The sequence below is a fragment of the Pempheris klunzingeri genome, chromosome 14 (assembly GCF_042242105.1).
Source record: "Pempheris klunzingeri isolate RE-2024b chromosome 14, fPemKlu1.hap1, whole genome shotgun sequence".
NCBI lineage: Eukaryota > Metazoa > Chordata > Actinopteri > Acropomatiformes > Pempheridae > Pempheris > Pempheris klunzingeri.
Window position 1 is genome coordinate 13,947,066 of NC_092025.1, and position 24,054 is coordinate 13,971,119.

Sequence of the window (24,054 nt, forward strand, 5' to 3'; positions counted from 1 at the left end):
GGATTCATTAGATTACATTTCACACATCGAGTCGATGTGTTTATATAGTGCGATTTACAACAGGTTCCACTGCAGAAAAGCCTGAAATTCCTTGATCACTGCACAATAATTTGGGCTGCACTGCTGAAACAATAGCCTGTAACAAACAAACCGTCTGTCTCTGAAAGGACTGTGTGTTATTAGAAGTGCTTGGTAAAGAAAAAGGGTTCTTTATTTTCAGTGTGAGCAAGGGAGACATTATGAGAGATGGGGGATGAGATTCAGATGTGATTTCTTGTGTTTCATTCCTCCTCAATATGTCCAAAGCTATTCCTGCCAATCATGAAGGTGATAATAATACCCTGAGAACTGGGAAATAATAAACCTAAATGGGAGACAGAATGGTACAGTGGAAGAAAGCTTAAAGGATTAAAAGATTTTTTTGTGTGTGTTGATGCTTAGTAGATTTATCATGCTTGTCCTGTTCTCATTATGATCCTGCTGAATTGTTACAATGTTTACTGGCAATTCATTGTGGTTTTCTGTATTGGCACTCAATTAAAGGTAAAAACTCAATAGGGAGCAATTGCATAGCCTTGCCACTTGAATTGTTTTCCTGATGACATGTCAGCTGAGGTTGATGTTTATGCTGTCAACTTTCACACCCTCCTGATTCTCTTGAGCAGCAGCAACTGTTCAGTTGTATTTCTTCCGTTTTAACTCCAGCATGCCCTGGAGAGCAGCACTGCAATACCCAGGAGCCAATCACATCTCAGGGTCAGAGGGAAGAAGACAAGGAGTCAGGAAGTTCTGAAAATAATGGAGGCAAGAGCAGACGGGCCCTATGGGAACGCCAGGAAGACTCACATCTAGTTCAGAATGAGAGGGAAAAGAGGAACTGCACATCTCTCTGCTGTCCTGAGGTCTTTTCAAATGTCACTTTTCTCTTTGTTTCCTTCACTTCCCTGTTCTGTCCTTTCGCTGCATGATGTGTCAGCTCCTCCCTCCATCCGTCCTGCAACCTCTTTTTTCATATTACTGTAAAGGGCAATGGCCACTAACATGTCAGTCCCTCCTTCCTCTTTGTTTTATCTTGCTTGTCTCAATTTTCCTGGCATACAGGAAATATCTCCTGGGTAATCTAAGCAGAAAATGTGGCGTCTCTTGCTTTCTTTTTCTATTTTTTTCTATGTCTCACATGCCGTACTCTCTGCCCATCACTCCATTAATTCTCTTATTCAGACCACCATCATTTTTTGCAGCACCAAGGTCATAAAAACACACAAACGCATACTCAGTAGAGGCACACAGACACAAACAAACAGACCTTGGCAGGGGTGTGTATCCAGATGGCAGCGTTGAAGAGGACATGGTCACAGAGCTGCTTGAGGAGTGGCGCTCCATGGGGTAAACCATCCAGATACTTGGCGAAGGACAAGAACTGCTCAAGTACTGCCCTGGTGATGTGGACTCGTGATGACTGGACAAAAGACGGAAAATATGAGCTGTGATTTAAGCACACTGAAAGGTCATGCAAACCCCTTTTGTTGTCCATTGAGATTTTAACTTTTCACAACAACTGCCTTCAAACTATACCCTATAACTTCAATAAACCTTGATAATAATCAAACCAATCTTTATCTTTCTCAAATGATTTAGATCTCACCAATGCAGCACCAACAAAGTTCTTTATATTTAAAGGAGATGCTATCAGCCAGTGTAACCCAGGTCACATTAAATCACTTGCTGCAGTATATTTTGTATTGCATAATCTTAAGTGCCTATGTTAACAGTTGCCAAGGGTGTCAAGTCATTCATTTACACCAGCGACTGAGTGTGTAACGCAACTCTCTTCTGCCCACATCTTCTTTTTGTGCATTTATGACAAACTGTTACTTCTCGCTGCAGTTAGAAGGAACGAAACCAAAATTAGCAAACGTCTCTTCGCTGTTGTTTCAAAGAGGTGTTGATTCAACTGCTTTACCCTCATATGAATGGGGTGGGCAAAATATTGGAAACACCTGTCTGTAATGCAATATAATTCAACAGCACCACGAATGCAGTCACCAAAATGGCCATACAGTTGAATCAGCACCTCTCTACAACAGTAACAAAAACAAAACAAAAACATTATAACTGTCATGAAGGGAGGATTTATTGCAGCTTTACCTTTCTGTACCTAATTATGTACCTATTATAAAAACCAGAGGCTTTATAAGCCTTGAAAAACGTCAAGGTAAAAGGAAACTCTCTCTCTCTTCACCCAACAACAAGTAAATATAACATGTAACACAAACCTTTCAATTTGGAGGCCTTTTACTGACCTTCTCAAGCAGGTATCCAATCACCAGGAAGCCCTTCCCTCCCAGCATTTGCTCCTGCATGGCCACTGAGCTCTTCAGCAGCTCCACCAGGAACGCCAGCAAAGTGGCACTGCGACATACACAGAGTACACACATAGTTCAGTTGTGCTGCATGGAAATCGTTAACCTACATGTTCCCCAGTCAGGTAACATCAGGTAACATCTTCACATCTATCCAAACCCCAATTCACCTTTTCCCTCATTTATTTTTAATGAGCTAGTGTATTTTCATTTGTTATCTTTGACTTCTTGATGATATTTGACAAACGGCCCCACTGCAGCGAACATGATGGGGAGATGCTGCCTGATACGTAACTGCATTTAAGCTCATGTGGTGAAGTAATATCAGGACGATCTTGGAGTGGGATGAACGGAGACACTCCGACTTTCTAAAAGCTGCTCATCGCTCCAGGGAAAACCATGTAACTCTTCTTCCTTTCACACTTGCATACTCTGCTCTCTGTAATCAGTTATTTCTAGCCTGCAGCATAATTGTCGCGGCTTTCAGATGGAAGATAATTCTCATATACGGAAGATTCATTTTTACCTAATGTTGCTCAGTCTCTTTTTTATTACTTCTTTCCCCTTTCCCTCCTTTTGTTTCTGGATCCAGTCCAGCTGTATTAGATGTTGCGCATTAACAACAAAACGAAGACCACTCACCAGACTGTGGTGTCCACGCTGCAGTCATTGAGCTGTTTGTAGTCCAGCTGAGCAAAGAGAGGGAACAGGACCTGGATGCCTCCTATTGAGTGGATGGCACTGTGGATGGAGTGAGTGACAATGGCCTTCACATCCTGTGGGACGGAAACAGGCTGTTAGTGCAGACAGAGACATGCACTATACCATATGTACACAGACACAAAGAAAAAAAAAAATCACACAATCACTCACTGCCATTAAAAAAAAAAACATTTCTATATACAGACTTACAACAGAACATCTACTGCTGGTGTCAAATACAGCATGACTACAATTCTGAATCGCAGTATCGCAAGAAATACAAGAAATCTGATTTCACAATGGATTGTAAATTTGTTGTCTATTAAAAAATAGAAATAAAAAATAAATACTTTTCTTAATAGCTGTATTTCAGACAGAATAAAATAAACAAAGACATAAAATAAAAATGAAGTTAATTTAACCACACCACAACTCAAAATTTGTGGCGTAATTTCAGAGTGGCCGAAATGGCATCTGCATGATTCTGTGAGCTGTCGGAACTTATTGAACTGAACTAATAAAAAAGATGATTGTGTGACCTCTACTAACTAACTCCAATAATTATAGAAATGGAAGATAATTTGACTCACTTGCTGTCTTTGTAATTGTGAGTTACAGTAATTGCTCACCAAATTGGCAGTTCATTCTTCAGTTTTTACAAATAAAGATGAGATGTAAAGAATCAGCCAAACAGAGCCCCACCAACCTTGACAAAAGGACACTTGGAAAGATACTTGCTTAAATACAACTACTGCATAAGCAATATCCTCACAAGAGAGAGGCTCACCAAAAATCTAAAATTGTGAGGCATTGGTATTTACTGCAGGTAGGCTGGCGACTGTCTTTCACAAGGAGCACTTTGTATTTTTTTTTTTTTTACCAACATTGGTATTGTCCTTAAGTGGTAAACCCCACGTCTACAGTACTCCAAGCAGGGTAAATACTGCCGATTTTTCACAAATGTAACAGATATGAGTCAGCCAGTGACAAACGAGCTTGATAATCTGACTGAACTGCCATTTCATTTCACTTCCCTTCAGTCACTCATATAAGAATTGCTGTGGCAGTGATTCAGAGGTCTGCAAACAGGCTGGTGATGCCACTCAGAGGAATCCAGTCTGACTGACCTGCAGCATGAGTGCGTGTGGCGAGTGGACGAAGATGGAGGGGTTTTCCCTGGGCGACGACTCCAGGCAGAGCTGTGCATCCGTCGCCTTGGCGTTGTAGGTGAAGGAGATGGAGCTGGCCAGCTTGCCATCGTACAACACCTGCTTGTGGTGCTCAGCCAGGTGGATGTCACTCTCGGACTTAAACTTGAAGGTGCTCTGCAGTGGAGGGGGAAAGGAGGAGATGTGAAAGGTGTTGTGAGGAAAATTTAGGATCATCGACACAAATGGCATGTCCACAGGCAGGAGAAGTGCGAGTGTGTGTGTGTGTGTGTGTGTCTGTGTTTACAACTTCAACACCCAAAATGGAGTCTGCTTAATTGCAGCATGAGCCGTGTGTAAACAACACAGCATTAGCTTAATGAACACAGAGCTAACCCTGGCACTAATTCAATTAGCCCAGAATAAAAGGTGGAGAGGGGGAGCGGATGTGTGGGAGAGAGGCACTCAGTGCTCCAAATTTATCTTCTCACTCTTTCCTGCACATGCCACCAACTTTTCCACAAGCTGCTAAGCCCTTATCTTGTCTAAATGACATCTAAAATAATTTTATCATGGACTATTTTTTAAGTAATTGTTTTCCTAGAGAGGATGTCAGTTCCTCATATAGTTATACCGAAATAAAAACTCAACCCTTCTGGGATGAGGGAACGGTAAAGAGTTGTCAGACTTGTTTAAACAGACACAGAGACATTGCCTTCTTGGCTACCTCGAAGAGCAATGCTAAATAAAACTGAATTTGTATTGTCCCTGCAGATACTGTAGGAAGTAAAGGTTGCACTTTGTTTTTGTGTGTGTGCATGTGCATCTATGTCTGTATCTGTCGGTCTGCAGAGATCCATGTGGGTCCATATATCCTGCAGCTGTGGTGATACAGACATGTAGCTCTGCAAATGGAAGCCTAGCGAGTTGCTCAGCCGGCCTCTGCAGCAGCTCCAGGCACGGGGCACTCTCCCCTTCAAGCGGCTGGGTCCCCAGGTGCCTTGCTCAGCCTGACTGCACAGGAAACCCCAAGGCTGCTCACAGACCTGCAGGCCCGTCTTTTTCTAAACCTTTCATCTGAGGTCTATTGTAGAGAATGTGCCTAGAGCAGTTTTAACCATGCCACACAAAATTTCACACTGAAGTTAAGAGTGCGCTGCACAATGGAGACGTCTTAAGAAAATAGCCCCTGCTTTTTATCCTTATCACCATCCAGGAGCTGAATACAAATCTAGGTTTTTTCAGCACTGTTTCAGCCATAACTTTCTCCTTCCGTCCAATTATCAGAATCACTTGTGACACAAAAAGCAAATTAAAACAAAGTAAATAAATAATGTTAATTAAATGGTAATACAGCAGGCACATGTTTATATTTTGTGACATATTTCTTAAGTGCAATACAAGAGCTGATGATATGGTGTTGAAAAGATTATCTATTAAACAGCTGTGTTAAAGAGCTTATCCATTAAAAGGAACAGAGAATTAATGCAGCTATGTGCAAGGACAATCAATCACAAACACAAATAAATTACTCTCTGGTTCATTGTAAAGGTTGAAAGGCCCTCGGCACGAAAAATACTGAATAGCCTGAATATGAAATTAATACACTTATTAAGATGCACATTTTTTGCCATGTAAGCTTATTTATTGTGGTGCATTTATGAAGTGTGTGTGTGTATGTGTGTGTGTGTGTGTGTGTGTGTGTGTAGATGTGCCTGTGCAAATATGAGCTTGTATTCATTTCGCCATGCTCAACCTTGGAGGCAGGTAGCTGAAAGTGTAAAAAGGCTCTGCTGACTCTTTAAAGTGTGTAGGGAGGCATTCGACAGGCAGCGGGAGAAACATGCAAGGGAAAGTGCACATTTTTACAGATGTAAAGCTTCATACAGCTGCTCTTCCACACACGTGTTCCTAACCTGGAACACAAACACACACGCAGAGGCATGAAAGCGACAGCTTAGTCACACCTGACAGCTGCAGATACGACACTGGCCTGCAGTGATAAGCACACACACATACACACACGGATACACGTACATCCATTCCCCCACTGCATTGCCACACAGTTTGCTGAATGAAGACGACTCCTACAAATGAGTTCTCCAGCAAAACTTAATTATTATCATTATTATATTGTAATTTTCAATACTGAATACAAGGCTAACTAAAGAGCAACGCAAGAACTAAGTTCGAAAATTGATCAAAGAATAAATACATATTAAAAATGTGGCTTTTAGCAAAGTTATTGATATACAATGCTAATGACAAATGAGCGCTGAGCCCTGTGCACATGAGCTTTTAAAGAATGCAATTCTATAAAAGTTTAATATTATAATGCAGAAAACAATAAGACTTTCAATAAAACTATTATGAAACCTCACAAAGACACACAGGACACATGTGCACACAAAAACACACACCGAGGACACAATACAGGTGTCCAGATAGACTCGTACGGTCCATTAATAACATTGTGGCCAGATTGTTGGCAATGCCCTGCAATGAGGACATCTGGACTCCTGATGAAGAGTGCGACCAGCAACACACTCAACAACATGTGAGTGGCAAGACATACACAGAACACACACACACACACACGCACACACACACACACAAAGAAAAGACCATAGCCCATAGAGAAAAACAAGATGTTATGTTCCATCTTCTGTCATTAGGAGAGCATGGAAGTGCTGAACTGCACACGCACACAGACAGTCAGTACACACAGCGTGCCGGCCATCATGAGGCACGTCGAGCGAGAAGACCTTGAACATCCTCACTGTGCTGACGGCTTGTTTAGCAGTGCGAGCAGAGTGTCTGCCTGCTTTTTGCTCCTCATTACTGAGCAGTTACACTGACAGTAGCTGGGACCATGCAGCTACAAAAAGTACAGTATGCATAGGTGCAGTTCTCTTCGACCCTGATTAGGCGATACCTCAGGAGCAACTTGCTGTATATACACATCAGCATCACTGCAAAGCCATGAGATCAAGGACTGGCTTATATTCGCATGAAGACGGGAAAATGCGTGATACAAGCTGAGTCCCACTAGTGTTCTCCTTTAGCCAACCGAAAAACCCGCGCACTCATCATTACAACACCAGCACCGAGGCCTGGGGCTTTGAAACAACTGAGCCATTTAATGGTCTCTTCTGGGCATCTGAGAGGCACATTCTGCGTCATGCAGCGAGGCAATCATCTGACTGATCGGCCCAGGAAACGGTGGGCTGTGACAGAGAGGAATCAGTATTCATGGCCAAGAAACAGCAAATCCCAAGCATGTGATTATTAGGAGTGAGAACTCTAGTCCATAACGTGCCGTATATTACCTGATGTGAGAAAGAGAGTTTCACAGAGGATGAATGTGAGAAAAGGGGAGAGGTGTGAAGCTCACATGTATGATTCAGTGCTCCTATACAAGACAAAGCAATCTATGCACACTCTGCATGCCAGCGTTTCTGCATTGATGCCGCCTTATCAAGACTTAGTAACAAAAGCACATTTCTGATTCAGTATGTATCCTTTCTGGGTTGCTGCTGAAATACAAGCAGCTGTTCGCACACATCAGCTGCCTCAGATATGTGTGCGTCTTATGGTGCTGAAATCTTGACAGATTTGGACACCTTCATAAACAAGCTGTAAGTGGCCTGAGGCGTGCAAGTCTGCCAAAACAAGAAGCAGACAGCTGGCAAGGTGTTGCAACATCTCAGCTGTCACCGATAGCCAGGCCAAAAGGCAGAGATGGTGATTTCTAAAGCCATCAGTGCTCAACAACCAACGTTGTGGAACCTCATTTGAATAATTTCTATTACTAAATATTTTCTATACGTTTTGTGTCTTGACTTTGGGTTTAAAAGGCAAAATCCACCCACGCATACTTCCAAACTGCAAATTTCAACACCAGTTTGTGATTTCCCTGAAGTTATTTACTGAAAGTGTAGTAATTTACTTTTTCATGTGCCCCTTTAATCTCACTCTTCTTCATCCATTTGGCTAAATAAAGTGATTTTGCTCATTTGCAGTGATGCATTTTCCATAACCTCCAGAGCGTTTGTGTGTGTTTGAGTGTGGGCATTTATATCCTGGTAGCCATCAGTTGTCAGGAAATTTGTCTGTGATTGCAGCCAACCCCTCACTCGAATCACAACATGGCTTTGAGCTGCATGACGTTATGATCTACTATTGAGAATTTGGAATATCTGCCTCTTGTGAAACAGAGTTAGAAATGCACACCGATAGCAATGATGTTGTGGCTGACAGGAGCAGAATTAATCAAAATGAAAGACGCCTCTGCACATATTAGATTACCCAGATGAAGACAGCTCCCCTGTCAAAAGCTTGGTTTTGGGCAATAAAATTTGTTGCATCGAGGTTATGAAGCTGTGTGCCTTTCCATCAGTACACTGAATTTCTCTCTGCATTCCTGCTGAAAAAGAGCTCCTTACATGTGCCAATATCTGCTATTTAGCAACTTTTTAGTGTAGCAAAGTACATTTTTGCTTCATACATAAATGCTAAAAAGGAAAACTCTTTAACAAGCTAGTACTGTGCTCTAGCCCGATGATTCTCAACCAAGGATACTTGTACCCCAGAGGGTACCTCTAAAATTGCTGCAGGGTACGTGGAAATACTGTGAAGTAGCTCAACTCAATTGAAAAATATAGCAATAATGATTCGAGTTGAAAATATATGTCGACATTCTGAGTCAGCTTTTTCAGCTTAATACAACATGATGAGATCGACATTGCATGAAAACAATTTAGTAGTTAGCGAGGGGGACGAGAACTAAACAATTGAAAGTACAGGCTAAATGGTGAACTGGGTTAAAGTAATGGACGCGTGTTTAAAATCTTTAGAGAAAAGTAATGGATAAGCAGTAGAAATGGATACCTTTTGGATATATATAGTGACATAGCTAAAAGTAAGTCCATGTATCATTAACCACTTGAAAAATGTTAGCCAGCAGTGGATAGACAATTGACTTAACTATTGGTTAGTGATGAAATAGCTAAAAGTAATGGATAAATAGTTGAAATAATTTTCTAAAAGTTATGGATAAATGATTCAAATACTTGGTGGAAACGTCTAGCTTCTGTCACTCCGAGCACCAGTACTGCAGTATGAATACAAACTGAACAAACCAGTTCAAATATATGAAAAAATACTGTAATAATATCCACTTATGTGTACACAACAGTGTTAAATAACATCCAGTTAAAATCAACACAAATGAACACATTTGGAGCATGACTGATGGTGTTCATGAAGGGCACCTACATCTAAAAAAGTAGGAGAAATACCCCAGCTCTACAACTACTGTTTTAAGAGAGAGGACTGATCCTCCAACATTAATGCATTATGAGAGAGGATATACAGTATATACATTCAGTGACAACAAAAACCACAACCTACCAACCACAAGGACACCCTGGCACCAACATATAGGCTGTGTTCAGGGATGATTGATGGCCTTAACTATATCTAGCTGACAATGTGAATGGGCAAAGCCGGCATTAAGTAACATTGACAACGCAATCCTCAGGTTGACAGGACATTCTGCCTGCCAAATAGAGCATGACATTGATGCTCCATAAAGTGTACAGAGAATATACAGTAGGGTGGGTGATAAGGTGATGCGTGGGCGTTGTCTCACCTTGTATCCTGGGCCAAGTTGGTGAATGGCAAAGATCTGTGCTGGGTTGAGAGCTTCACTGAATACGTAGATGGCTCCCAGTTGACCACAAAACACCCTGTTAGCATCCGCTGTCTCCGAAGAACCCAGGAAACACTTATCATAGCTCTGAAAAACACGGTGGAACACAAGCAACATTTCACATTGTAAGAGCTGTCTTGAAAAACAGACAAGCAAGGGAGGTAAAAGTGTTTTTTGTTACAACCTTTGCATCACATTCTTTCTGTCCACTCGCCTTTCATCTATTCCATCCCTCCAATACCCTTTATCACAGTAAGATCGTTACTCTTCTGCTTCTTCAAAGTGATGAAATAAGTTTTATCTTCAGCCCTCAGGACAAAACAAACCTTGATAGCATCAACACATTTTGAGATCTGTTCTTTCACTCGTGTACTGTATGTATCTTTCGGTAAGCTGTGTGAACTAGAAGACATTTTACCCAGAGGCCAAGGAATTTCTTACGGAGAATAACACCAGCCCTTGGTAATTGCAGCAGTGTCAAGAGCCAACCAGAAAGGAAGTGTAATGAAGGCTCTCTGAGAGCCCAGGCTACCTGCACCCTGCTAAATGGAAAAGTTTGAAGCTGGAGTTTGGGCGAGCTGTGCTGGAACGGGGCCCAAGGGCAACTCTACCCCAGCTGACGAATGTAGAGGGCAAACCTCGAATGTTTGCCAATATCACGATAGGAGGGCGGCATAAGTGGAGCCAGAACCACTCCAGTGGATTTCTAAGGCTGGTGCAGAAGCCTGTATTTGGAATAGCAACATATGATTTACAGAAAATAAATATTTAGCAAAGATCACTTTCAACCGTGTAAGCACTTTTTATTGCTTTCATTATATTTTAAATATGATGTTAGGCGGTTTTATATCTTTATATTTATAGGATATATGTACATATACATGTCTTCATTGCATTTATACCTTTCACTGTTGTCATACCTCATATTCTGTTTTTATGTTCATTTTCCCTCCATATATAGATCTTTATATATCTCTGGCTTATTTTTCTATATATTTTTTTCTTTAAATGCATCTATCTGTAATGGAGCTCCCAGCCAAAGAATTTCACACAAGTATACTGATGCAACCGGAGTGACAATAAAATAGACATCAAACAACAACATTTCAAGCGGTTAAGAGTAAAGCTTCTTTTTAAAAAAACAGAAGTAGTCAAATAATAAACTTAAAATTCATAAACGATCTAGGATTACCTCAAGTGTCTGAAATCTTTAATTGTTCTAATTGTTCAAACAGAACAGTGCGTATAACAACACAATAACTCTTCCCCTCTATCGGTGCCCTTACATCATTGGTGTTGACGTGCCAGGCCATGTCACCGTAGGAGACCAGCTGACCGTTGACATAGCAACGGATCTCGGAGTTCCTCCAGCGGTTGTAGATGTGGACGATGCTGATCATGTACCACTGCAAAATACAAAGGCATATTCAGATGACGAGACGAGATAATGAATCAAAAACAAAAAACTAATTCATATGCAGCAATGCACCAAATTATTCAATGAGTGATTTAAGTAAATTTTGTTTGTTTCCCCTTTGGCTCTTTTATATCTGAACAGTACAAGTGGGAGTCTCTCTTCAGATAATGCATCTGTTGTGTCTCTTGTTGAATGAGACGCTATTTTGATGTAAACAGTGCTGTATTTTAATTGATTTATTTTCTTTTTTATTGTTTTTAAATGTTGTTTTAATGCATTTCTTCACCTTTTGTGAAGCATTTTGAATGAAAAGGTGTCGCCTTTCCTTGCCTGCCTTAGAGTATATATTCTGTCTGATGGTTTTGTATGTTATTTCTAACTTTGCACTGTTGGTGGTCAAATTCATTATATTGACTGGACTTCTGTTGGGCAGACCCGCTGAAGCCTGTGGTGCAGAAAAAAGTGTTGTTTGCACCTTTGACATTTAATTTCGTTTTTTAATAAACATTATTTTATTGTTATTTCTTATATGAGCCTCTGCCTGCTGTGCAACTACTGTGTTTGTATCAAGATTTTTCTGTCTGCCTTCTGTCTTTGCAATCCTGAGAATGCTCCCTCTAACAGCATTAGCTCTCTGTAAGGAGGTTAGCCAACATGGAGGACAAAATGTTAACCTCATTCATACGATAGAACTCCTAAGTGATCCCTTTGCTCACCTTAACATACCATTAATAGTGTTGCGCGTGTGTGTGTGCGCCTTGATTCTTGATTAGAAAACATCTTCCCTGGTGACAATACAAACAGATTCCCTGGGGGAGGACTGAAATGGGGAGGAAGACTTTTGGGGGAGGGGCGTTCGGATGTTTGCTGGTGTATGCATAGCTGAGGAGTGGACAATAACACACATGCATGTGAGCAGTCACACTCACGCGTACACATTAACACATGGGCACGGCAGACAAAATGATGTGAGACATGGTGACTTATAAATTGATCTAATGGAACCACTGGGAACTTTGTTAGGCTGCGCAGAGATTCTACTGGGTCAGCAAATACTGCGGAGGGCCATCTCATCAAGTGAATTTGTGTGTGTGTGTGTGTGTGTGTGTGTGCAGGACAGTAGCAGAATGCTGACAGTGCGGTAGAGGGGGAATGTGCAGGTCTTAATTGACAGACCTTATCAACACACTCCTTGTGAGTGCAAGGATAGATAGAAGAAGAGAGCAGCAACACACTTCTGATTCTGACTCATCTAACAAGTGGCACAGGATTACCAAACTCTGCACTCGCTTAATAGTATTCATTTGAGTTATTTGGTGGCATGCGTGTGTGAATTTCCTTACCTTGCGGGGCTGGAAATCATATTTCACACAATGCTGAAAGCCTTTTCCTTTTGACTTCAATGATGTCACGATGAGACAGTTTCCCACAAAGTGAGCGGAGTAACCGATTCCTTTACTGGTGCGAAAACTGCAGGAGAATTGGGAAGAATTACACTCATTTCAGTTTGTTATCAACTCAAGATCTGTTTGAAAATAATTCTTTTAAAGAAAAATATAAGTCTATATTAAAACGAATTATGGTACTTCATTATTAGTTTGCAACATTTATGCAACACTTGATGTTCTGTTTGACCATTTTCATTAGAGTTTATTGAAACTGAATGATTTGATATTTCCATATTAATTCTTTTTTTGCATCTTAATGCTTTTATTATTAGGGTGAGAGACAGAGGGGGTTGACATGCAGCAATGGGCCAGATTCAAACACAGGCCAAAGCGGCAAGGACAAAGCCTTAATGGTTTGGATTCGACCAGGTGAGGCACTGAGGCGCCTGGCTACACATTTTTGACTGGATATTACAATAAGAATTGCTCAAAAGTAAAAGCAAACATTTGTCATATAAATTACATTTTGACACTGCTGTCTGGTTCGATTTGTAAGCCAGGCTTTATTGTAAATGATGCAATGTTTTTGTGTCTGCAAGCTACCACAAAAAACTGCAAAAGGTCAACTACATCAAAAAAAAAGTCAAACATTTTTCACAGAGAAAACTGTACCAAAAAAGAAATCCTGCTATACAAGCAGGGCACCTTTCACACTGACATATCGCTTTATTTAAGCCAATACCACTCCCAAAAAGCAGGATTTTTAACCGTTTTCTTTACAGCAGCACCGGGGGTCCCAGATCACAGGTTTGTGGAAAAACACTACTAATCCCCTTTCTCACATTTTCCCCCCACAAAGTTTCCCTTCCCACACTCACTCGTAACCTCCACGTAAAATCCACTCTCATTGCTAAGCTTCTTCACAAAACAACAAGTCACAGTTCTACCTCTAAAACAGGCCCAGAAGGATCACACACGTAGCACAGCTAGGGAGCAGATATAAATCCCTCTCAAGTGAATCCCTGGTACACGTTTGGAGTGCATATAGTGTGTTATCGTGGCCTAAATGCAGCTGTGGGGGCCAGTATCAGACAGGCGGCTGGAGTAGCAGCTGCATCTGGGTGAGGATGATAAGACCCGGGCCAGAGGAGAGGTGGATAGCCTCGCTCTCTTACTTCTCTCTTACCATGACAACCTGACAAATGGTTACTAAGGAAACAGGATTACATCCAGACACTTTTAACGATCAGAGCTCATCTCTGCGATGGTATCCAGAGAACATACGGATGCATGTCATCCTTCCTGTAGACGACGTGCTCCCCTATTCTTTGTGCTCATAATGATTCAGAGTTTGACTCTGTGGGGGGGAAATGTGAAGGGAGGATGCCGCTGCTTAGCGTCACAGAGTGAAAAGGTGGGGGGAAGAAGCCAAGCCGAGGAGCAAAAGGAGTTCAATTAAATAAAAGGTCAAAGCTAATGAAGCTTCATAGTGGCTAACGGCTTGCACTTACAACGCTAACGTCGAGGCCAGCGAGGTCCAGAGCTGCACAACGAGTGGAAGAATCCACCCGCACCACACTCATAACGGAGTGCCGTGACATTTAAAGCAATGTTATAATTCATTATCTGTTTATCTATTAACTTCCTGTTCATGTCATTCAGTCTGATAAGATAAATATTTATCACTGTTGTGCTTGAATTGTCATAGAGCTGAAGCAATTGGTCAATTGAGAGCACAACACACTTCTCAAATGTGAGGATTTGTTTGTTTTCTGTTTTTTTATATCATTGTAAATTAACATCTTTGGCTTTTGGACTTTTCCTTAAAACAGTTCAAAGGCATCGCCTTGTGTTGGGCTTGTTTCACTATTTTCTACCATTTGACCGTTGAAAGTTTGAATTGTTTAATGAGAGAAACAGATAAACAGATAAACAATACTGCAGTTGTACATTCTGCTGATTTGTACATCAGACTGAGCTTCCAATTTTTGTCATGAAAACCCTGTACAATGCTAATGTGGGAGAGGTGTAGGTCTGAGCAAAAGTCTGCAGTGTGTTCAGTGTTTTTGAATACTGTGATTAAGTAAAGTGCACTCTCCCTAAACCTGCATCATTTATGTTGCTTTAAATTAGTTTCTTCTTACTTTAACCCGAATGCCTTTTGACACCCAGAAGTAACAAGGCCTACACCTGCTTCATTCAGGTGTGTGCTTTCTTTATTTCTTTTAAACTCCTCTGTAACTATGCTGGCAAAAATATTGGCATGATGTCATTAGATCAACTAAAAAGGCAAAGAGGTGAAAGATTTATGATTAGTAGAAATATTGTGATAGTGCTGAAGAGTGGATTTTTTCATTGAAGTTCAAAATAGGTAGATGTTTTCAGTCCCAGTATGCCATTAATGCAACAGGCCAGATGAACAGCGTTCTACTCACCAATAAAGATACGGTTTGTCTTTGTCCACGTTGATGTTGTTGAGGGGATCCTGTCTGAACCAAGTGTTGATAGTGAATCCGTTTTGGTAAGGCCATTTGGCAATTGGTGGCAATGCTATGGCCTGAGGGAGGATACACGCATCAGATTAGCTCTCACAAATGTTTATAGCAATCAATGCGTCTCTCAGTCAGTCATTACATCATTTTCATCATTCAGTTCCTTGCACTGGTGGAGCAAAGTGCCAATTAAGATGTGCTGACTGGCTGCAAGGAGGAAGCCCAAGAGGGACTCAATTTGGGTGCACAAAGAGAAAGAAATTATTGATAATGACACTCAGGTATGTGTGTGTGTGTGTGTGTGTGTGTGTGTGTGTGTTTGCATATTGGTCCGTCTCACCGCTGCACTGCGTCCTGGAAAGTTGAAGAAGGTATCAGGACCATGTCTCTGAGGCATCTGGTTCAACACCGACAAGAGCTTGATAGCATGTCTTGGCTGGAGGAGAGGAGAGGAGAGGAGAGGAGAGGAGAGGAGAGGAGAGGAGAGGAGAGGAGTGCTTGTCATTATTATGTGACACATGCTGACTATCAGAGGCACAGGGGAGAGACTCTATTAAAAAAAAAGTATGGTGTGACATCACATCTCAACCACAACCCCTCCGGATCAATAACTCTTCAATCACCTCCGCCCTCCCCCGACAACACCTCATCAATACCATAGCAACCCTTAATCGATCTGTCTCTGGAGAGGGCTGCTGGGGGAGGAGAAATTGGAGAAGACAGGGAAATAGTGGCGAGGTGGATGAGGTGGAGATAGTGATCGGGCAGAGGAGGTATGGAGAGAGGCCTGTGGGGATGGATGATGGTCTGGCTGTGGACCACTGATCAGTGACCAGGGATTGTTGATGGCGGTCGTCCTGGAGCCTGAGTAGAAGGGAGATTGACGAGGAGGGACGAGGGTATATTGACTCAGCTAGTGGCCGCCAGCAGCTGCCAACGAATCACACAGCCTGTAAACCTCGCTAACCCTACAGCGAGTAGGGATGGAGGAAAAGGTTCAGCCTTACAAAGCCATCCTAAATGTCCACAGCGTGGTTTTAAAACATCCACTCTGAGTCAACTAAACCCAGTGACTGGAAGCTCGGCCGATCAGTAAACTACAGGGAGCAGTTAAGATGATGAAAACAAGCAGCACTTTAAGTGAATTTGTACTTAGCGCTCCCAACTCTCAACTACTGAATTCATCTCATTAACAGGTGTTTAATGTACACTTGGAACTGTAGCTCTAAAAGTAAGCATGAATCAGCAGCTGTGTGGCCCAATTCTTCCGTATTCCCTTCAAAAAACCAATTTCAATGGATAATTTTGGCGCAATTCTACAATAAACAGTGTAACATCAGCCCGACGGCCTGAGGCAGTCAGTGTGAGAGTGGTTCATGTTGATGTTTAAATCAACATGAATCAGCGCCTATTTGGTAGCACACAGTTTCTGGGTAGAGAAACTTAGGGACCTGAAGATGTGAAGAGATCTGGTGAAGAAACCTGACATAAGGGAAGGAAAAAAAATGAGCCCTGGAGCAGTGCCTTTACTCCAGCGGAGCTGCTTGGTGACAGAAGACTGTGGTTATGTATATATAGTGTGAGAGTATATGGCAGAGTGAAAAACAATACTGAATGCACAGCCTATTTTGTGAATGTTTCACCTTCACAGCTGATTATGCTGCTGCTGTTTTTTTCCATCATGATTCTGCCACTCATAAATAACTAAACAACACAGTCCAACCTCTGTTGCATTAATAATGTTGATTACGAGAGGAAAAAAAAGACTTAAACGTGAGCTAAATTGCCCTTGTCTTGACAGAGACTCACAAATCATTCCAAACATAGATACACACCCATCCTCTATTATTCTGGTCTATTAGCACAGCCATCCCATTAAGTCACATCCAGACTAATGACACACAAACAAACTCATGATGTATAATTAATCGAGTACAAAATAAATTAAGCTTCCACGACTATTAATTGTAGAATACTGACATATCAGGAAAAAGTGAAATATCTCACTTTTCGAGCAGCAAATACTCAATGTGAGTCTCCAAAAAAGACCAAACATATACCCAGTTATAATGACACAATAATCATGATTTTAGGCATTTTCCCAGAGTAAATCTAGGGTGACGTGTTGCTTTTAATTCAACTGTAAAATATGGCATTGTGTTAATTGAGAAAAACAAAATACCAGCTTAAGTTAAACCAAAAACATAATAAAAGTGTGAATTTTATGACGTATCTGTTAATCTGCGGCCATCAGAGCCACAAGGGGGGTTTGGATTGAAGCTCCAGCTCCCATTTTAGAGGATGGACTTCGAATGTAGTGTAGCATGGATGATTTTTACACTAGATGACACACACACACACACACAAACACAACCTAAAAATCTAAAGCACATCAATCAGAGGTTTTTATAAGAGTCTACCAACTCACCCAGATGCCATTGTCTCCCCTCAGCATACTGAAGAGCAACTTCAGCTCCTTAACTGTGATGCTGTAACTGGCCATGACTCCCAGCATGTCCACCAGGAGGTCTGAGAAAACACAGGCAGAGGAAGAAAGTGAGCACAAGAGAGCAGTGTGTGTGTGTGTGTGTGTCAGCATTGGAAGGCCCTCTACTGACACTTCTCTGATAAGAAATGGTGAGGTCACTGGAAATACACCGTTTGTATACTGTGAGTGTTCAGAGATCTATTATTCAGTACAGTCAAAATTCAAGTGTGCTTCATCCAAGTACTCAGAGCTGCTCCGCTGTATAAAAATACACACAGCCTTGAATCTCGAGCAGAGTTGCTGTGCACAGCATTTCTTAATACCTTGAATGTGTACGCCACGATGTAATTTCTTGTTGCGTTAGTACATATTGATCTTAATACATCAGGTAATATGAGGACACACACTGAGAACGTGTTCGGCACTCTTAGCTACTAGCTAAACAAACAAAGAGCCATGTAATACTTTTGCTAATATTGAAGACAGTTACACGCTCACATACTGTGTTCGTAAGGCTTGTTAATGAATGATGAGTTCTTATTATGCACTGTATCAGCAAACTCCAAGATACTCTTTTTTATCAAATATTGGGGATTTTTTTTCTCTTTTCAATTTTCTTTTAAGAAATTGTGTAACATATTTAGAGATGGATGAAAAGATCAATTTCATTTTGAAGTTTAGATGCTAAATATGAAGCTACAGCAGAAGGCAATTAGTTTAGCTTTGCAGAGGGACTGGACGCAGGGAGAAACAGCTGGTCTGGCTTGGCCTTGTACAAAAACACAAGTGCAAAATCATAAAACTATATACTTGGCTGGGTCAGTGACTGTTTCCCCTGGTCTTTATGTGAAGCTAATCTAAGCATCTGCTGGCTCTAGCTCTCCATGTTTAACATACAGACATTCAGAGTGGTATTAATCTTCTCATCTAACTCTCTGAAAAAAGTGGATAAGTTCATAAATGTATTTCTAGACAGTCGTCACTTACTGTTACGACCTATCAACAAACTCACAAACAATGCAAGAGTTCTTGTTTCATGACAGCAAGTATTACATTGAGGAAAAACAATGCCTCAAAAATATTTCCCTCTCAATGTTTAAGCAGATAATTAAAAAGCGCATTGTGTTCAAAGACATTCGCTTAGTCAAAATGACCTTCCTGCCTTATTGACTTTCACTTCACAGAGCCACGGCAGATCAGTGTGGATATGGCAGGGGTACAGCACGGCCCTCTCAGAGTGAGGCAATCTGCTTACAAAGGCTCTTCTTTCCCATTAGGCCTGCTAGATATGAATAGAGCTTTCCCACAATATTTCATTAGCCAGAGCCCAGCGATAGGGAATAGAGCAGAAGGCTAGCTCACTGAGGTGCTTGGTATGAGAGGAAAACGCAATACACAATGTCCTAGATTCAAACCCCCTAAGCTCTGTTTTTGGTGCGATCAATCCATGTAGGTCATTTTAAATAGTTTTTAAAAAGTGTTAGAATCATGGTTCAGAAAATGAATCTGAGAATTGGCATCAATTGATTTAAGTGGCGGATACTCGCGCAGTAATAACTCGGAGAAGTTATAAAGCGTATTATTCTGTGGTGGTAGGTAGGACAGAGAGAACACAGAGGGGGAGGGAAAGAGAGGACACAGACTCCGAGGCATCATTAAGATGAAGTCAAGGTCATTATGATCAGACTGACTGCGTATGTGCGGTTTTGCAATCAAGCCCTCCATATAAAACGCAGCACACACAGACACATACTGAAGTCACTGCTCTGCTTCTGCTGCAGCCTACGTGCAGCATACATACATGTACTGAAAGACTTCTTCAAGTATTGGCTCTAAACATACGAAAAAATACAACATTGTTCACAATTTTACCAGCTCCAGTAGAATTAAATATCACACCCACATGTTGTGTAAAAGAATGTTAGAGTCTCAAAATGCAGTCTGTTTTCAACATGGCATGCGTTTTACTCTTTCCTTCCTATGACATTACAATTGATTTTCCACCTATACACACAACCCACTGCTGAATGCAGGAGCTCTTTTTGTTGATTTTGAGAGACAATAGTTGGAAAATCACCACCTTTGTGAAATCACTACGTAGGTCAAGCATGTTAAGGGTGAGTTGGCAAAGCTTAATTAAGAATAAAAAACCTTCACGAGAGCAGTTTTTGTCCTCACTTACCATCATAAATTGATGGCATAAGTAGTTTCAGTACAGTGAAACTATGATCTAAGCGTTGCTACTTTTATGAACAGTATTTGATCAATGATGCGACACCTTCCTGTTTTTTTCTGTCATTGTGTTTTCAGTGTCTTTACGTACATCATTACATGCTAACTACATTTTACCTGCAATCATGTCATCCACAGTGCTCATCTTGAGCAGCACCTGCTGGATGAGTCCGACCTCTGTGCTGGTCTGCAGGTTGCGCACGCTCTTGCGGAGGATGGCGGTGAACATGCTCCAGATCTCAGCCTGGCACGTCACCTCGCAGTGGGACAGCAGCTCCACCATGCAGCCGATGCTCTCTGCCTCCTGGATGATGAAGTTCATCTCCAGGTCAAACTCACCGCCCACCAGCTGGAGGAAGGTGAGGGAGGATGACAGAAAGTCGAGGAGGGGTGTGGTTTGGGGGGTAGGGAACCAATGTTAAGGGAGGCGGACGGTGGACGTGTTAGGATGGAGGAAAGGAACAAGGGGATAAGGGTGATGAAGGAAGCGGGAGGAGAGAGAGAATAAGACGAGAGAATGATTTAGTGAAGCATTTAACCTTTTGTCTGTAGGAGAGCTAAGTCTGGCTTCTGATGGATGCTGATTGTGGTTAGCAAAGCATTTCTTCTGCCTGGGGCCGCACATACTGCAACAAATAAACGTCCTTCATCTGCACACACGCATACACACACAAGCACACGCAAAACGCCATCTCCTTCTCTGTTCTCTCTCTGTAATGTGAAGAGTGCAGCACTCTCCTCTGTGAACTACAATCACTCTCAAAATACAGCAGGCATAAAAATGGCCCCCTCTACTGCCTCAGCTACACACATAGCCATGCGAGCACACACAGAGGCACACACAGACACTGATTAATACACATTTCACTCCCTGTCCTTTCAGATAGCATTAGTTGGAGGACACCATACTTTTAAAATCGAGTGCAAATGTTCTTAATGGCTGGTGCACTATAATTACTTGTGATAGTACAGCCTTCATCTCACTGTGACTCACACACACACACACACACACGCACACACACACTCACTCATGCACCACATGAACACAAGCGTACCCACGCAGTTCATCCTCAGCATACTACACTATCCAGGAAATGGTAGCCATGGAAACCAACAAGCTATGACGGCACCATTGAGGTTATTAAATCAGATGGAACAGAAACAGGCAATAAGTTAGGACAAGGTAGCAGACGAAAGATTACGAGCAGAATTGAAGACGCCGAACAGGATCAACATGGCTGTGACTTTGGTCTTTGCACAGACAGAGAGAATGAAAATAATGGATGGTTCAAGTACAGTCTGCATGTTTCACAATGAGATGAAACGGAGAGCATAGCTCACTGGTATCTGCACTCTGAAGAGAAGGAGAGAATGAGAGCCGTCGTCGTCAATGAATAACAGGGTCAGGGTCAATTTGTAGATAAAAACTTCTGTGTGCTCTTTAAAGGGTTTATTCTCGATATTTAATTCTGGCATTTGGTTTAACAATCTTTGAATAAGAAAAACTATCCTTAGGACACCAAGAAATTAATTTATATTAAATTAATATTACTGTCTGTGCACCCTCAGTTAACTTGTGTCATAATGAGATGACCATTCAACGGCCACCACTTAACGGTGCTGCTCAGCAAATGCTAATCAAGTGCATTTGCATCCACATATTTTTTTGTCAATTCACGCAATAAAAGAACTGAGTGGAAACCATCAAATAAAAAAAGATCCATATGGCAAAAAAGGTATTACGCTTGGCTAAGGTGGAAAAGTTTCAACAAAAACATGTGACTAAGTGAATGTGCCTTAGAAAATAAATCATAACATACATAAAGCTTGTGACTAATTTGTCAGTGAAGCCTCAGCTCCACTGAAGAGACTAAAAGTAGCTGCAGACGAAAATCAATCCCATCACATGTTCTACATGGTTTTCCACTGTTTGAGGTTTGACTTGAGCCCTTTGAATTACGCCTTCTTCCTCTGCAATGATTTAATGGCACCCAAATGGAGATTTAGTACTACTGTTTATCTTAATAACACTGAACTATTAAAATTCGATTAAATTAAAAAACATGATAGAATCCAAAATTAATTTGTATTTTCTTTAGCCAATTTCCAGAAACTTCTGTTAACATTTGTGCTACATTTGGATGGAACTCAGACTATGGCCTTGCTTTAAGGAAAATCCAAATGCTTGGATTTAATTGGAATAAAACTGACTCCAACCCTGATGCATGTTGGAGCACCTTGCAATAAAGGATGGTCTCCTAAATGTGGCCGTGTACAATATTGACATAAAATGGAACATTAGTTGCAGCAGTCATTAGTAACACCATGTGGCCCATCGACAGACTTGGTCTCAGCCCCAGTTGGGCCTTTCTTGCCCAGTTCCCCAAGTTTTACTTAGTACCCCTTTGTGACTGATTAGGTTTCAGATTTAGGGCTCTGTCATTAAAAACCTTCTATTCAAGTGTACAATTTCCACGTTCTTCTACCTGCTTTTCATCCCTGCCCACTCTTCGGCCAGGCTAACTGCCTCTCATTTCTCACTCTCATTCTGACCCTCTCTCTCGCTCTCAGTCAAATGAATTGATCCAGCGCACTCTGCGAATGCACTCGCACAGATTAGAGAGGACCCCTGAACAAGGCATAGAATAAAAGGAGGAAGAATTAATTCATCCCACATCGAATTTTTCCTCTCCTCTGAGGTTCCCAATTATAGAGCTCACTGGGGACTACTATGTCCTACAACATCTATATAACCTGCCAGTCTGAAGATGCTCGATACACGAAGCAAGTACAAGCTTAAGGGAAGCCAGTGCAGAAAGTCTCACTCTGAGACGTGCAGCAACTTGAACATGGGAACACACACATCTCCAGGGCATACCTACACATGTACAGCAAAAGCCTAATCTCTCTATGCTCTCACTTCACACCCGTGCATAGCGCATCACGGAAAGATGAGAGGGGTGATGCAAACAACGGCAACAAATTGGGTCTCGTGACCAACAATACAGAGAAAAAAGGAGAACGAGTGCAGGAGCGGTAGGGATAGAAATACAAGGAAGTGCCCAGATAAGTATTATCTATCCTCCGCCATAGGCGACATCTGGAAAGTCGACTAAATCCTGGCTGACACTGACAAAGAGCTGCCTGGACCAAGAACATCAGGTTACATGAAGAGGGCCGAACAGACAGATAGAGTGAGATGGAAAAAGAAAGGCGTGTGGGAGGAAATGTTCTTCAATACGACAACATCAAATGTACGTTCTCCATTTCATGTGGCTTCCATAAAAATGATAGATGCTTGAGCATTTCCATGGCCATTATTCGCTCGGGTGAGGCTTTTAATTGATGTATAAATAAACATGCTGGCTAGATGGCAATAAGGTTGAGCACACTTCAGCGCACTCAAGCATCATCATCGTTGCCATCATGCCCACGGACAAAAGATTACTAATTTGTTTTATGAGGGAACATACTTCTTTTGCACAGGCACTCGTAACCTTCGATCTCTCCCTTCACGCCACCCTGTGCATTCACAATGTCAGTTCCCACCCCTCGTCTTTGCAGCAGAAACCTACTGGGAAGGTTCTCACAAAAGCACAAGTAATCACATCAATGAGCACGAACAAGAGGCATTTACTACCCTGACACGTATCCTGGTGGTTAAAGGACGCGCACACATAAACAGGGACCCACATTATGCCACACGCCTCAAGATAAAGGGGCTTGGCAATGCAACCCCCTCTGTCCTCTGAGGCAGCGTGAGCACAGACCTCACGGTCTTCTTGGCAAATGGTCGAGTATGCTTGTTTTGGCAGCATTATGACAATGATTGCTCCCCAAGCGCACTGCTCATGTGCCATTCACCAAAAAAAAAAAAATAAAAACAGCAACAAGGATATTAGTGGGAGGGTGAAACAACCTGTCACCAAGCAGTTGCTAAGGAAGAGACACCTCTTTCCCACGATCGATGTTCCACAGGTTTTAAGAACATTTGACAGGCAAACATTTGAGACTACATTGTGTTTTGTGCTGACACACATGAATGTATGTCTGTATGGTATAAGTTTTCTGTATATAGAACATGCAGTTGAGTTCACAGTGGAAATAAACA

General features: G+C 41.7%; 1 protein-coding gene across 1 annotated transcript in view; it reads right to left on the bottom strand.

The window, feature by feature from the left end:
* nbeaa (neurobeachin a) overlaps nt 1-24,054 on the bottom strand; it is an 87,657-nt gene that overhangs the window by 39,913 nt on the left and 23,690 nt on the right. The window contains 11 exon segments of the mRNA XM_070843141.1: nt 1,307-1,459; nt 2,304-2,412; nt 3,006-3,139; nt 4,193-4,390; nt 9,867-10,013; nt 11,213-11,332; nt 12,687-12,813; nt 15,167-15,288; nt 15,564-15,659; nt 17,652-17,752; nt 20,061-20,292. Coding sequence (XP_070699242.1) covers nt 1,307-1,459; nt 2,304-2,412; nt 3,006-3,139; nt 4,193-4,390; nt 9,867-10,013; nt 11,213-11,332; nt 12,687-12,813; nt 15,167-15,288; nt 15,564-15,659; nt 17,652-17,752; nt 20,061-20,292 — 1,539 coding nt within the window.